Genomic DNA, 15,882 nt, shown 5'->3' with positions numbered 1-15,882 from the left:
TCTGTGAGCTGCCTCCAATGCATTTACCTCCTTCCTTAAATAAGGGCACCGCTACTGTGCATGGCATTCCAGATGTGATCTCACCAGTGCCCTATATAACTAATACATAAACTTGCTACTTTTGTATTGAATTTTCCTCAAGATACACCACATTTTATTAGTTTACCTAATTATTTGCTGTACCTACAATACTTGCAAAAGGACTCTCAGCTCCCTCTGCAATTTCTTAACAGTCGCATTATACGTCTTACTTATATAATTCTTCCACCAGTTTCACATTAACCCACATTATATTTTATTTGTCAGATATTTACCCGCTCAATTTTTTTGTAATCGCTTGTGTACTCTTCAGAGCTGATTTTCCTATTAATGCTCAACAAAGAAGTGCGTCATCTCAGTGCTAGGACACTCCCGCTGAGGCTCAAGAAGAGCCCTAGGCTTTACCATCTTTGTATGCATCATTAATGATCTGTCCTCCATCATAAACAGTGAAGGAGATTTTCTCAGATTACAACGGGATCTGGATGAAATAAGTCAATGGGCTGAAAAATGACAGACAGAGTTCAATCTGAATAAGTACGAGGTACTGCACTTTGGTACAACAAACAAGAATAGGGCTTATACAATTAATTGTAGGGCGTTACATAGTATTACGGAAGGGGCACCTAGGGGTTCAGGTACATAAGTCTTTGAAGTTTGCGTCACATATAAACAGGGTGGTTAAAAAAATAATTTGACAAGCTTGCCTTCATTGCTCAGTGCTTTGAGTACAGGAGTTGGGATATCATGTTTGAGTTTGTCCAGGACATTGGCAAGGCCTCGTGTGGAATGCTGAGTCCAGTTCTGGTCATTCAGTTATTGAAAGAGTATTATTAAGCTGGAGAGGATTCAGAAGAGATGTACCAGGGACTTTTCTCACTTGAACACGGGAGGTTGAGAGGCGGACCTTATATAAGTTAATAAAATAATGAGAGGTGTAGATAGAGTTAATGGTAGTTGTCTTTTCCCCAGGATGGAAGATTTCAAGACTAGGGGGCACATTTTTAAGGAGAAAGGAGAGAGATTTTTTAAAAAGGCATGAGGGGTATTATTTTGTACACAGAGTGGTTTGCATGTGGAATGAACTTCCTGGAGAACTGAAGTGGTGGATGCAGTGCAATTATACCATTTAAAAGACTTTTGGATACGTCTATGCATGAGAGGGGCTAGTGGGGGGAGAGATATGGGCCAGAAGCAGGCAGGCGGGACCAGTTTAGTTTGGGATTATGGTCAGCATGGACTAGGTGGACCAAGAGGTCTGTTTCCATGTCGTATGACTTGATAAAGTCAGCCGTGGGATGTGTACTGATGATTGAACAATATTCAGTACTATTTGTGACTCCTCAAATATTGGAGCTGTCCAAGTTCATTTGCAGCAAGACCTAGATAACCAGGTTTGAAGTGACGTGTTAAGTAAGGTTCACGCCACACAAATGCCAGAAGAGGACTAAACACTAGCTCAAAGTTCAATAGCATTATCATTGCTCAATCCCCACTATCAACATCTTGAGTATTACCATTGACCAAAGTTTGGACTGGACCATCTTTTGTAGCAAGAGGCAACTCACTGGAGGCAACTCACCTCTTGTCCACCAACTATAAGGCACATCAGGAATGTGATGGAATACCTGTTTGGATGAACACAGCTCCAACAATGCCCAAAATGCTCAACGCCATGCAGCACAAAGCAGCTCACTTAATGAATACCCCATCTACTACATTAAGTATTCACTCCCTTCACCACTATTACACAGTCATAACAATGCATACCACCTACAAGGTGCACTGCAGCAACTCACCAAGTCTCGTTCTACAGCATTTTCTGAACCTGCAACGTCTGGAAAGACAAAGGTAACAGAAACACCACTACATGCAATCTACCTTTCAAGCCACACGCCATTCTGACTTCGAAGCACATTGCTATTAATGTGACAAACAGTAATAATATGAAGACAACAGTGAGTAACCTTACTCACCAAGAGCTACATCGTTTCAAAAAGGCACTTCACCATAAGCTTCTCCATGGCAATTGAGGATGGGCAATAAATACTGACTAAATCAGCAATGGCCATAACACACAATTTTTTTTTGAAAATGGGAGATCTTCCAGCTTTTTTCAAACTGTGTCACTTAGTTGTAAACTCTCCCTTAAGGGAAAACATCCTTTCAGAGTCCTGCTTGTTAGCCTCTCAGAATTTTGAACATCTCAATAACATGGCTTCTGTCCAATGAACCTTTTCTGAATTCATTCTAAAGCATTTAGATCCTTTCTTAAGGAGACCACTATGCCAGTATTCCATGTGATCTCAATACCCTGTACAACTCTCAATGCTCTGTAAAACTGTAGCAAAACATCCCTATTATGATGCTCCTTTTGCAATAAACAACATCTCTATATCATTTTCTGCAATTAGAACTTTTTAAATTTAGGTTTGCTTTCTTTGAAAATCCTTCAGCACGACTGGCTGTTTAACTTGCTGAGCAATACATGTCTAAGGAGCCTAAGAAAAAAAACTCAGGAAAGGTCCTGCTGAGGGAGCATGAGCAGGTGGCTGTAAAACAAAAATCACTACCACAAAGACAGTGTATTTGGATTACTAGGCCTCACCCCCTGCAAATGTTCATTATCAGGCTCTTGCAAACTGTGAGGAAGGATAAGCAAACTGACCATAGCTATTCAAGTGGAGAGTGGAAACAGGAATGTAGTAGTGATAAAGACAGTATAATTAGGGGAATAGGTACTGTTCTCTGCAGCAGTGAATGGGAGACCCAAAGGCTGCATTACACGCCCAAGGTTGAGGTTAAGGACATTTCTTCAGGGCTAGAGAGGAAATTGGAATAGAGGGGGAAGGTACCAATAATATTGACAGGACAACAAAGGAACATTCTCTTGAAGACTTTGAACAGTTACAAGCTAAAGTAAAATGCAGAACCTCAAAGGTAATAATGCCTGGATTACGACCAGCGCTGGATTCAAAGCAGCAGCTCACCACTATCTTTCTCAAGGGGAAATTGGTATGGGCAATAAACGTGGCTAATGAACAAATTTAAAAAGACATTAATCATGGGAAGAAAACAGCAGAAACTTTCAATAAATATTTTACATGCCATCACAGTTGCACATGTAAAATGAATCCCAAGAATAGTTGAAAATCAATAGCATAGAGTGAAAAACAAACTAACACTACAGGAAAACAAATCCAGGAAAAATAATAAGATTAAATGTTGACATGCTCACTACATCTGATGGTTCCTCTTCCGGCATCTTAGAGTCATAGAGGAATACGGCATGTAAAGGTGCCCTTCAGCCCAACTCATCCATGCCAAACAGGTTTCCTAAACTGAACTAGCCCCACTTGCCTGCATTTGGCCCATATCCCTCTAAACCTTATCTATCCATGTAACAGCCTAAAAGTCTTTTAAATGTTGTCAATGTAACCGCCTCTACCACTTCCTCTGGCAACTTGTACGAAAAACACACATGAAAAAGTTGTCTCTCACGTCCTTTTTAAACCCTTCCCCTCTCACCTTAAACCTAAGCCCTCGACTTTCCAGCGGCAGCAGCAACTCGAAGGGTGGGAGCTTGGGCCAGGGGCCTGCCAGGAGCAGTGAGTCACTGATTTGAGCTTTTAAATTTGAAGTCAGAGAGCAGAGGTTTCTGGGAAAGGAGGGACTTGTTATTTTTATTTCCGTCCAGCTATATAAGTCAGTGTCTTCTCAACCCGAGACACTACCTTTTTAAGGCCTCTCACCCAACCACCTCCTCTAACCTTAAAGACCAAGGACATATCAAGTAAGCGTCTCTCGTTTTTACTTTGTGATAACGGGACTAGCAGGGATGGTAGTGCAGGGAAAGCAATGTTCTTCCTGCATAATGTTTGAGGTGAGGGACGCCATTAGTTCCCATCCAAGTACATCTGCAGGAAGTGCACCCAACTCTCACTCCTCCAAGACCGTGTTAGGGAACTGGAGTGGGAGCTGGATGAACTTCGGATCATTCAGGAGGCAAAGGCTGTGATAGATAAGAGTTACAGAGAAGTAGTTACGCCAAGACACAAAGAAAGCTGGGTGACTGTTCGAAGTGGGAAAAAACAGTCAGTGGAGGGATCCCCTGTGGTCGTTTCTCTGAAAAACATGTATACCATTTTTGATACTGTTGAGGGGGACAACTTGCCAGGGGTATGCAGTGGGGTCCAGATCTCTGACATGGAGCCTGTCCCTGTTGCACAAAAGGAAAGGAGGAGTGTGTTAGTCATTGGGGACTCAATAGTTAGAGGCTCAGATAGAGGGTTTGTAGGAAACAAACGAGACTTGCTGATGGTGTGTTGCCTCCCAGGTGCCAGGGTCCGTAATGTCTTGGATCATATCTTTGGGGTCCTGAAGGGAGAGGGTGACCAGCCTCAAGTCGTCGTCCATGTAGGTACCAACGACATAGGTAGAAAGAGGGATAGGGATGTAAGGCAAGATTTCAGGAAGCTAGGGTGGAATTGAGAGCTAGAACAAACAGAGTTGTTATCTCTGGTTTGTTGCCCGTGCCACATGATAGCAAGGCAAGGAATAGGGAGAGATATCAATTGAACACGTGGCTGCAAGGATGTTGCAGGAGTGAGGGTTTCAGGTTCTTGGATAATTGGGGCTTATTTTAGGAAGGTGGGACTTGTACAAACAGGACGGTCTTCACTTGAACCAGAGGGGTACTAATATCATGGGTGGGAAATTTGCTGGTGCTATTCAGGTGGATTTAAACTAGCTCAGCAGGGGGATAGGAACCAGAGGTGTAGTTGCAGTGCACAGGAGGATGAGAGTAGGAAGGACAGGGACAGCATTTCAGGGTCACAGGAATGTGCTGGCAGACAGCAAAGTGGTTTGAAATGTGTCTATTTCAACAACAGAAGTATCCAAAATAAGGTAGGTGAGCTTGCAGCATGGACAGGTACCTGGGACTTCAATGTTGAAGCCATTTCAGAGACACGGATAGAGCAGAGTGAGGAATGGATGTTGCAGGTTCCAGTGTTTATATCTTTCATTAAGAACAGGCAAGGCGGTAAAAGTGGCCTTGTAAGTCAAGGATAGTATAATGTGGCTGAGAGAACATTTGATGAGGACTCGTCTACTGAGGTAGTGTGGGTTGAGGTTAGAAACAGAAAAAGGAGGTCACAGTTCCAGGGAGGTGGAAGAGAGGATTAGCAAACTTATCCTGGGTAGGAGCGAAAGGAACAGGATGGTCATTATGGCGGACTTTTAACTTCCCCAACATTGACTGGAAATGCTATAACTCTAGCACGTCGGATGGATCAATTTTTGTCCAATGTGTACAGGAGGGTTTCCTGACACAGTATGTCGAAGGGCCAACAAGAGGGGAGGCCACACTGGATCTGGTGCTTGGTAATGAACCAGGCCAAGTATTTGATTTAGTTGTAGGTAAGCACTTTGGAGAGAATGACCATAATTCAGTTACATTTAGTTTAGTGATGGAAAGGGGTGGGTACATGCCACAGGTCAAGAGTTATCGATGGGGCAAGGGCAATTATAACACGATTAGGCAGGAATTAGGATGCATAGAATGGAGTAGCAAAATGCAGGGGATGCAGACAATGGAAATGTGGAGCTGGTTTAAGGAACATATATTGCGTGTCCTTGATAGGTATGTCCCTGTCAGGCAGGGAGGAAGTGATAAGGTAAGGGAACCGTGGTTTACTACAGAAATTGCATCTCTTGTTACAAAGAAGAAGGAGGTTCTTGTGTTGATGAGGCAAGATGGTTCAGATGAGGCGATGGAGAGGTACAGATCAGCTAGGAAGGATTTAAAGAGAGAGTTAAGAAGAGCAAAGAGAGAACACGAGCAGTCTTTAGCAAATAGAATAAAGGCGAACCCTAAAGCTTTCTATATGTATGTGAGGAATAAAAGGATGATTAGGGTAGGAATAGGGCCAATCAAAGACAGAAGTGGGAAGTTGAGTGTGGATCCTGTGGAGATCGGAGAGGTGCTAAACAAACATTCCTCATCGGTTTTATAGACTCGTAGAGATGTACAACATGAAAACAGGCCCTTCGGTCCAACCTGTCCATATATCCCAACCCAATCTAGTCCCACCTGCCAGGACCTGGCCCATACCCATCCAAATACCTCTTAATTGTTGCAATAGTACCAGCCTCCTCCACTTCCTCTGTCAGCACATTCCATACATGTACTAGCCTGGTTTTCACTCAGGAAAAGGAGAATATTGTAGAGAAGAAGAATGAGGTACGAAATATTAGACTAGAAAGGATCGAGGTGAGTTATGAACAGGGTGTTATCAATTCTAGGAGGAATGAAAGTAGACAAGTCCCCTGGGCTGGATGGAATTTATCCGAGGATTCTCTAGGGAGGAGATAGCAGAGCCTTTGGCTTTGATATTTGAGTCGCCATTGTCTACAAGATTGGTACCAGAGGACTGGAGGATTGTAAATGTTATGCCCGTGTGCAAGAAGGGCAGTAGAGATAACCCAGATAATTATAGACCAGTGAGCCTTACTTCTGCTGTATGGAAAGGTTTTGGAAATGATTATAAGAGATAAGATTTATAATCATCTCATAAACAACGATTTGATTTCAGATAGTCAACATGGTTTCGTCATGGGTAGGTCATGTCTCACAAACTTCAATGAGTTTTTTGAGAAGGTGACCAAGCATGTAGATGAGGGTAGGGCAATTGACATGGTATGCATGGACTTCAGTAAAGCCTTTGATAAGGTTCCACATGGTAGGCTGTTGGAGAAAATGAAGAGGCATGGAACTAAGAGTGATTTAGCAGTTTGGATTAGTAACTGGCTTTCTGAAAGAAGGCAGCAAGTGGTGGTTGATAGAAAATATTCAGCCTGGAGTCCTGTTACTAGTGATGTGCCACAAGGATCTGTTTTGAGACCACTGCTGTTTGTCATTTTTATAAATGATTTAGACGCAGGCATAGCTGGATGGATTAGTAAATTTACACTAAAGTCGGTGGCGAAGTGGACAGTGTGGAAGAGTGTTATAGGGGGACTTGGATAAACTGCAGAATTGGGCTGAGAGATGGCGAATGGAGTTCAATGCAGCTAAATGTGAGATGATGCACTTTGGGAAGAATAACAGGCAGGCAGAGTACTGGGTCAATGGAAAGATTCTTGTTAGTGTGGATATGCAGAGGGATCTTGAAATCCATGTACATAGATCCCTAAAAGTTGCCACCCAGGTGGATAGTGCTGTTAAGAAGGCATACGGTGTGTCAGGTTTCATTTGTAGAGGAATGGAGTTCCGGAGCCGCAATATCATACTGCAAGTTTACAAAACGCTGGTGCGGCCATGCTTGGAATATTGTGTACAGTTCTGGTCCCCATATTTTGGGACTGATGTGGAAGCATTGGAAAAGGTGCAAAGGAGATTTACCAGGATGTTGCCTGGTCAGGAGGGAAGGTCTTATGAGGAAAGGCTGAGAAACTTGGGTCAGCTCTCATTGGAAAGAAGGTGGCTAAGAGGGGATTTGATAGAAATATACAAGATGATCAGAGAATTGGATCGGGTAGACAGTGAAAGTCTTTTTCCTGGGATGATTACTTCAGCTTGCATAACTACAAATTGAAGGGTGATAGATTTAAGACAGATGTCAGAGGCAGGATCTTTACGCAGTGTGTGGTAAGGGCATGGAATGCACTACCCACTAATGTAGTCAACTCAGCCACATTAAGGAGATTTAAATAATCCTTAGATAAGCACATGAATGATTTTGGGATAGTATAGGGGGACAAGCTGAGAATAGTTCGCAGGTCGGCGTAACAGCGAGGGACAAAAGGCCTGTTCTGCGCTGTATTGTTCTATGTTCTAGACTTTTGGACCTCCCCCCTCCAACATAGGGAAAAGACCTTGGTTATTCACCTGATCTATGCCCCTCATGATTTTATAAATCTCCATATAGTCACCCTGAGCCTCCTCCACTCCAGGGAAAAAAATCCTAGCTTATCCAGCCTCTCCTCATAAATTGAACTTTATAGGCTCTGTAAAATCTTTCAAAATATTTTTACATCCTTTCCAGTCCAACATCTGTGCTATAGCAGGGTGACCAGAATTGACCGCAGTAGTCAAATGTGGTCTCACCAATGTCTTTTAAGGCTGTAACAAGGCATCCCAACTCCTGTACTTAATGCTGTTACCAATGAAGGCAAACATGCCAAACACCCTCCTCACCACCCTGCTACAGAATTGGCAAGGATCAATGGGGGCCAGCAGAAAAATGGAGTTATGGTCATTATCAGATTATCCAGAATTTTACAAAGGAGGTTTACAGACCAAATGATGTACTCTTGTTCTTGTTTCTTACAGGTCACTGACTCAAAAAAAAAACAAATTTAATTTGTCCTTAGTGAGGGAGCCGTTTCTTTCAGTCAATCACAAGACACTAGATTGAAAACTAGTTATTCACAGAATTATGCCAACAGTTTAATTTAATCTCAATGTCACGCTGGTTTACTCAGTCGTCTCAAAAACTACAGAAAACCTCCAGGGAGCAACCAAGCTACCAGCAAACAAAAATATTTACAATTTTCCGATTTAAGTAAACAACTGACTGATTCTTCTAATTTGAACAACTATTTGAACTCCACCACCTGCTTAAAGGTTGTTTAACTGGATTAAACTACTTAAATCATTAATTAGCTTGATCCTTTCAAAAGATAAATTAGGTTAATTAGTTGCTACATTCAGCAAGGTGACAAATGCTGCATGTACAGTTACAAGCGTTGCACATACAGTTACAAGTACTGCATGTACAGTTAAATACTGTCATTGCAGCTTATAGATCATCATAATCTGTTTATGCAGCTGATTAGTACATAAATTTTGTTACTGCTTTCCTTCAAAATATTTACTGAATTAGATTTTTGATACTCTTCTGCTTTAAAGGCACAATAGTGTGAAAGCAATTTAGCAAAAAGTTGAGAGATAGAGAAGCTAGGAATCAAAAAGAATCAAGATTCATCCATGAGTCATTTTAAATACACAAGTCAAAGTAGAAAAAAAATCTAAATATTCACAGAATTATAGAATCATAGAACGTTTGCAGTGTCATTTGGCACTTCAAGTCCACCCAAACCCAGATGCCCCCCACTTCCCCTGTAACCCTGCATTTCCCATGGCTAATCTACCTAGACTGCATATTCCTAGAAACTACGGGCAATTTAGCATGGCCAATCCACCTAACCTACACATCTTTGGACTGTGGGAGGAAACTGGAGATACAGGGAGAACATGCAAACGCCACACAGTTGCCAGAGGGTTGAATCAAATCCAGGTTCCTGCCGCTGTGAGGCAGCAGCGCTATCAACTGAGTACTATGCCGCCCATTGCCTTCCGGTTTTCTCATAATTCATGAAGAGTTAGCGAGACAATTTTGAAAACTGATAGTGATGTAGGGAAAATCATAATTAACCAAGCAACGTGAGCATTTCAACCAAAGTGGACAGAGGAAAACCAGTAGGCATGTTGTATTTGGACTTCCCAAATGTGTTTGACAAGGTACCTCTCAAAAGATTAAGCCATAAGAGAAGAGCCCACAGTTCTGGACGCTGTATATTGGCACAGATAGAGAGTTAGCTAATTGGTAGGAAACATCAAGTGGAGATAAGAGGTTCTTCCTTAGATTGGTGACTAGTGACTAGTGGGGTTCTATAGGGATCAGTGCTGTGTCCACAACTGTTTACAGTATATATTAATGACTTGGAGGAAGGAAGTGAATGTACTGTAGCCAAATTGCACATGATACAAAATAGGTGGAAAGGTAAGTTGGGAAGGATACGTATGGATTAGAGAGCGATACTGACAGGTTAAGTAAGTGGGCAAAAAGTTGGCAAATCAAATATAATGTGTGAAAATGTAAAGTTGTTCATTTTGGAAGGGAGAACAAGTGAACAAATTATTATTTCAATGGAGTAAAAGTGCAGATAGCTGCAACACAAAGGGACTTTGGAGTATTTGCACATGAAATGCAGAAAGCTAGCATCAGGGGTGCAGCAGATATTCAGGAAGGCTAATGGAGTATTAGTTCTATTTCAAAATGGTTGGAGTATAAGAGCAGGGACTGGTGAGACCATATGTGGAGTACAGTGACCAGTTCAGAGAAGGTTCACTGGATGACACCCCCCCCGCCCATATGGATGGATTGTCTTACGAGCAAAGGTTAAAACGTTTGGATCTTTACTCATTGGAATTTAGAAGAATGGGAGGTGATTCCATTGAACAAACAGGGTTCTTAAGGACTTGACAGGGTAAATGCTGAGGATGTTACCCTCCTCTCCCCCCCCCCCCCCCCCCCATGTGTCTCGGACCAGATAAAGTAAAGTCTCAGTATAAAGGGTCATCAATTTAAAGCTGAGATGAGGAGGAATTTCTCAGAAGGTTGGTAGCCTTTGGAGCTCTTTGTCACAGTCAGGTGTGGGGGCAGTCCTTGTGTATATTTAAGGCTTGATCAGTAGGGTAATCAAGGGTTATGGGAAAAGGGCAGGAAAGTGGGACATGAAGAACATTAAATTAACCATAAATGACAGAACAGGTTCGTGGGGCCAAATGGCCTACTCCTGTTCCTACTTCTTATGGTCTTAGGAAAATGGTGTTTTGTATCAAATCTAAGGGGGATGTCAATGTATAAGTATGGAACTGGGCACCAGTATGGTCCCTAAAATACCCCAATCAATTTATATCTAGCTTGGAAAAAGAATGTATTTATGTAATATTCTGCTGTAAAATAATTTTCTTGCTAATGCCGCTTAAAAGGTTTTATGACTCCACGCCTTAGCTATGAATTTTTAAATGTAATAACAAAATAGCTTTTGCAGTTAGCTAAGACACAGTACAAAAATAATTTTCATTGTTTTATTTCAAAATCATATTAATAGAGAATATTGGGCCTTTTAACTTTACGTGCCCTTTCCTGAGTCCATATTCACTGCCTTTATAAAGTTATGACTTTCCTGGGGCTCAAAATGCAAAACTTGAAACTTGCTGGAAATATTTGTCTATAAGTGTTTCTAATAGACCATTATTTACAGCTATGTTTTCATCCTTCTAATGATTACGAAGTCGTGTTAGTTACTTTTCAAAGCTTAGGAACATGATTGTAAGTTTAGTCAACTTAGCGAGCTTCACTAAGTCAACCCTCTTTGCTTTAAGATATCTGATTGCAAGTGACTTTGGCTTCTGTTTCTTTCAAGTGTACCTAACCTCAGGATGGCCAGAATATCATTTACTATATGCCTAGATTAGGTTCTCCTCTGTGCTTCCAATAAATTCGATACCTCATTCAGCAAATCTTTATTACCCCCAGGTAAAGACAATATAATTTAATTGTAATCATCTGAAGTTGTTTTTGTGGTCAAAGTATTCAAATTATCTAGAAATTCAAATTAAAGAACTTGCACACCGACTCTCATGAATGATTTTGAATTATCTAGTAATTTGAATCAAACAACTCCTAATTAACAGGAGTAAACAGTCTTCTTTTATTCATTTTCTCTTTGTTCTCAGATTCTAGGCTCTTGCAATCACTTTACCTGGATTTATATTTTAACTCTTACTTATTGCAGTGAATTTGAAAAGTGTTTCCTTCTCACTTCAGTTATAGTTAACAATGTTTAAATGAGTACTTAGTTGATGTTTCTAACCTATTTTCACTAATTTATTCCATTTACATACAAACATCAGATTTTAAAACTTTGTAAGTCTTGAATGCCCTTTTCATTACCGTTGGCAGTGCTTAGATCGAAACAAAATCCCTTGAACAATCATTTATCTTAAAAAAAAGATAAATCACAATAATAATTCTCTCCTTCGTCACTCATCCATCAACATAACTTGAAGTTACCTTAAGTTTAAACTCCAGCTGTGGCATAACCGAGAGAAGGAGATGAGGATCAATCGCGAAAAGTTCCATAATGAGATCAAAAACGTGTTCGGATAAATCACTCACTGAAGACTTTCCCAGAACTAGGACCTGATTGAAGAACTGATTAAACAAATTTCATTAAATATACAGCTGAAATCAGTGACAGCACATATAAAATTATTACTTTTGTTTTCTAAATAGTATATCACCATTAAGATCCAGTAATACTCATTTCAGTAAAGGTAGTTCTCCTATAACAGCGTAGTTATGCCCAGCGAAAACTACCTTAATGGAAAATTGCTTAAGATAAATAAGGGGCCTATGGGAAAAGTGGGGTATGGGGCAGACCAGCAAAGAATATCACTCACGATCACTCAAAAAACACCCAAAAGTCTAATACAAAGTATAGCACAACCCAAAAGAAGGTTGAAATCATTTTAATAAAGAAAACAAAAGTAATTTTAACACAGTACGTTTAAAAACTGCAAGAAAGCTACTTTCTATACAGTACCGCTCACAGAAAGCGGCTCTGTGGAAGCTGACATCAGTCCATGAGCAGAATGGCACGAAGACTGGCGCTGACATTGCGCATGTGCAGAATGGCACATAGATGGTCAGCGCAAGCGCAAAATGAAGCGTGCAAACCAATCCTCGCTGGAATTGCACTATTGCCAACAAAGACAAGCATTCTCTAAAATACCGTTCCCTGATTCTTCAGCAACATTGCAGCCAAATCGCACTGCCAAAATGAGTGTTACAGGGAACTTAACAGAACTCCATTGGCTAGATCAATATTTGAGTGTTCTTACTACAGTAGTAAAAATATTACATCCTCTGTGATGACATTTCACCTCTCCTGATGTGCTTTTGCTCACGTAAAATATGTGACTTGCTGCTTTTTGTTTTAAGTTCAGCTCAAAATCAATATTAATTTACAACTGTTTGTTTATGCCAGACTAGATGCGTCAAATTTTAAAATTACAAACCAACCAGTATCATACAGCCATAGGAAAAAATCTACTTCTGATTCATAACCTACACTGAAACATAATACTGAAAAAAAGCACCTGACCTGGGAACTGCTAGTCTGTAATATGTACTATTTTTGTGACTTCGCACACAAAGAAGTGAAACATCCTGCACTAAAAAGAATTGAAAACTACAAGTTGTTGAAATAACACAACTGTCATAAAAACATTTCCCAGCTATTTGAGCACAAACTTCCTGTTTTACAATGGTATTTTGACCAAAGTATTCTGAAATTTAGCAACTGTTAACAATGACACCATTTACGTAGTAGTTTCAATGACATCATGACGAGGCTGTAGCTTGAAGGTTGGTTGAAGTGACTTCTATCATAGGTATTTTTTCATGGTTTAATGGTCTGATTCTGAAAAGTCAGCTGCATTTAGGAAGAAATTTATAAACATAAATAGAAAACTTCCAAGAGTTTTGGAAAGCAGGCAGGAAAGTGGAGTTGAGGTTGAGACGAGATCAGCCTCGATCCAGTCAAATGGCAGGGCAGGCTCGAGGAGCTAAATTACCTACTCCTGCACCTAGTTTTTATCACTAATACATTACAAACTGAATACAATGACGGTTGCTAATAAATGTTCAAGATGAACAACTTCAGTGCGTTAAAAATTTGTAACATAACACTGGGAAATAATGACCAACTTTCAAAAAAATGAAACATCTAACATTTACAAGTTGATCAATACCCAATCACTGTTAGAACAGTTCTATGGTTAAGAATGATCACTTTGCCTAATCAAATCTAACATTAAGATTTATAAAAGCCAAACCATTAAAACAAAAATGTTCTTGGGATTGGAGAAAATCCTGAGAAAGAATGCAGCCTTTCCTTCATTCAATCTGATTTACACAATATAAGAAATAGAGTGAGCCCTTCGGCATGAATCTGTTCAACTATTCAATACAATCTGGGCTGATAACCCGTACTATTACCCAACTTTTCTGCATATGTCTAATTCCGTTAACACTTTAGTCTCTGACATAGATATACTCAGTAACTGGGCTTAACAGCCCTCTGAGGTAAAGCTCATTGAACAAGCAAATTACTTGCCCATTTATTAAATATATTTAATGGCCAGCCCCTTAGTCTTAAGACTTATCAAGACTCCTAACTCCATGCCGCCAAGCCCCTTAAGAATTTATGTTTCATTGAGATAAAGTCTCATTTTCTAAATTCCAGATAGATTACAGAGTCTATGTTGACCTTTGAAGCCTTGAAAAATCCTTCCAAGGGCAGTCAACATAAATCTCAAGTGATCAGTAGTGTGAAATGTAGAAAAGACGTAATGTTGGTTAATTCAGGTTGCACAAATTGTTTGTGCTTTATTGCATATAGGTAGTTCTCTTCTAACATCGTAGTTGTATTCCAATGGAACCTCGCTAAATTGAAAATCCCTTCATATTAATAATGGGCCCAAGGGAAAAGTGGAGTTGGGACAGACCAGCAAAAAACACTCACAATAACTCAAAAATCACCCAAAAGTCTAACACCAAGTATAGCACAGCCTGAATACAGGTCAAAGTCATACTTGGAGTCATAGAGATGTACAGCATGGAAACTGACTCTTCAGTCCAGCCCGTCCATACCGACCAGATATCCCGACCCAATCTAGTCCCACCTGTCAGCACCCAGACCACATCCCTCCAGACCCTTCCTATTCATATACCCATCCGAATGCCTCTTAAATGTTGCAATTGTACTAGCCTCCACCACTTCCTCTGGCAGCTCATTCCATACATGTACCACCCTCTGCGTGAAAATGTTGCCACTTAGGTCTCTTTTATATCTTTCCCCCTCTCACCCTAAACCTATGCCCTTTAGTTCTGGACTCCCCGACCCCAGGGAAAAGACTTTGACTATTTATCCTATCCACGCCCCTCATAATTTTGTAAACCTCTAGCCGGTCACTCCTCAGCCTCCGACGCTCCTCAGCCTGTTCAGCCTCTCCTTGTAGCTCAGATCCTCCAATCCTGGCAACGTCCTAGTAAATCTTTTCTGAACCCTTTCAAGTTTCACAACATCTTTCCAATAGGAAGGAGACCAGAATTGCATGCAATATTCCAACAGTGGCCTCACCAATATCCTGTACAGCCGCAACATGACCTCCCAACTCCTGTACTCAATACTCTGACCAATAAAGGAAAGCATACCAAACGCTTCTTCACTATCCTATCTATCTGTGACTCCACTTTCAAGGAGCTATGAACCTGCACTCCAAGGTCTCTTTGTTCAGCAACACTCCCTAGGACCTTGCCATTCAGTGTGTAGGCCCTGCCCTAATTTGAGATTCCAAAATGTAGCACCTCACATTCAGCCATATTAAACTCCATCTGTCAAACCTCAGCTCATCAGATCAAGATCCTGTTGTACTCTGAGGTAACCTTTTTCATTAACCATTACACCTCCAATTTTGCTGTCATCTGCAAACTTACCAACTATACCTCTTACGTTCACACCCAAATCATTTATATAAATGACAAAAAGCAGTAGTCCCAGCACCAATTCTTATGACACACCACTGGTCACAGTCCTCCAGTCTGAAAAGCAACCCTCCACCACCACCCGATCTTCTACCTTTGAGCCAGTTCAGATTCCAGATGATTAGTTCTCCCTGTAATCTATGTGATCTAACCTTGCTAACCAGTCTACCATGAGGAACCCTGTCAAACGCCTTACTGAATTCCATAGAGATCACATCCACAGTTCTGTTCTAATCAACCCTGTGTGTTACTTCTTCAAAACAACTCAAATATGTTAACAAGACACAATTTCCCATGCAAAGCCATGTTAACTATCCCTGTTCAGCCCTTGCCTTTCTAAATACACGCAAATCCTGTCCCTCAGGAGTCCCTCGAACAACTTGCCCACCATTGATGTCAGGCTTACCGGACTGTAGTTCCCTGGCTTTCCTTACCACCT

General features: G+C 40.9%; 1 protein-coding gene across 6 annotated transcripts in view; it reads right to left on the bottom strand.

The window, feature by feature from the left end:
• Positions 1-15,882, bottom strand: part of pds5a (PDS5 cohesin associated factor A) — a 216,414-nt gene that overhangs the window by 107,731 nt on the left and 92,801 nt on the right. For all 6 annotated transcript variants that reach the window (XM_060824715.1, XM_060824763.1, XM_060824744.1 and 3 more), the window contains exon 8: positions 11,907-12,047. In XM_060824715.1, coding sequence (XP_060680698.1) covers positions 11,907-12,047 — 141 coding nt within the window. The remainder of the gene's footprint in view (positions 1-11,906; positions 12,048-15,882) is intronic.

This window comes from Hemiscyllium ocellatum, chromosome 1 (assembly GCF_020745735.1).
Source record: "Hemiscyllium ocellatum isolate sHemOce1 chromosome 1, sHemOce1.pat.X.cur, whole genome shotgun sequence".
Taxonomy (NCBI): Eukaryota; Metazoa; Chordata; class Chondrichthyes; order Orectolobiformes; family Hemiscylliidae; genus Hemiscyllium; species Hemiscyllium ocellatum.
The sequence above is the reverse complement of the archived record's forward strand: the minus strand, read 5'-3'. Positions and strand labels throughout refer to the sequence as shown.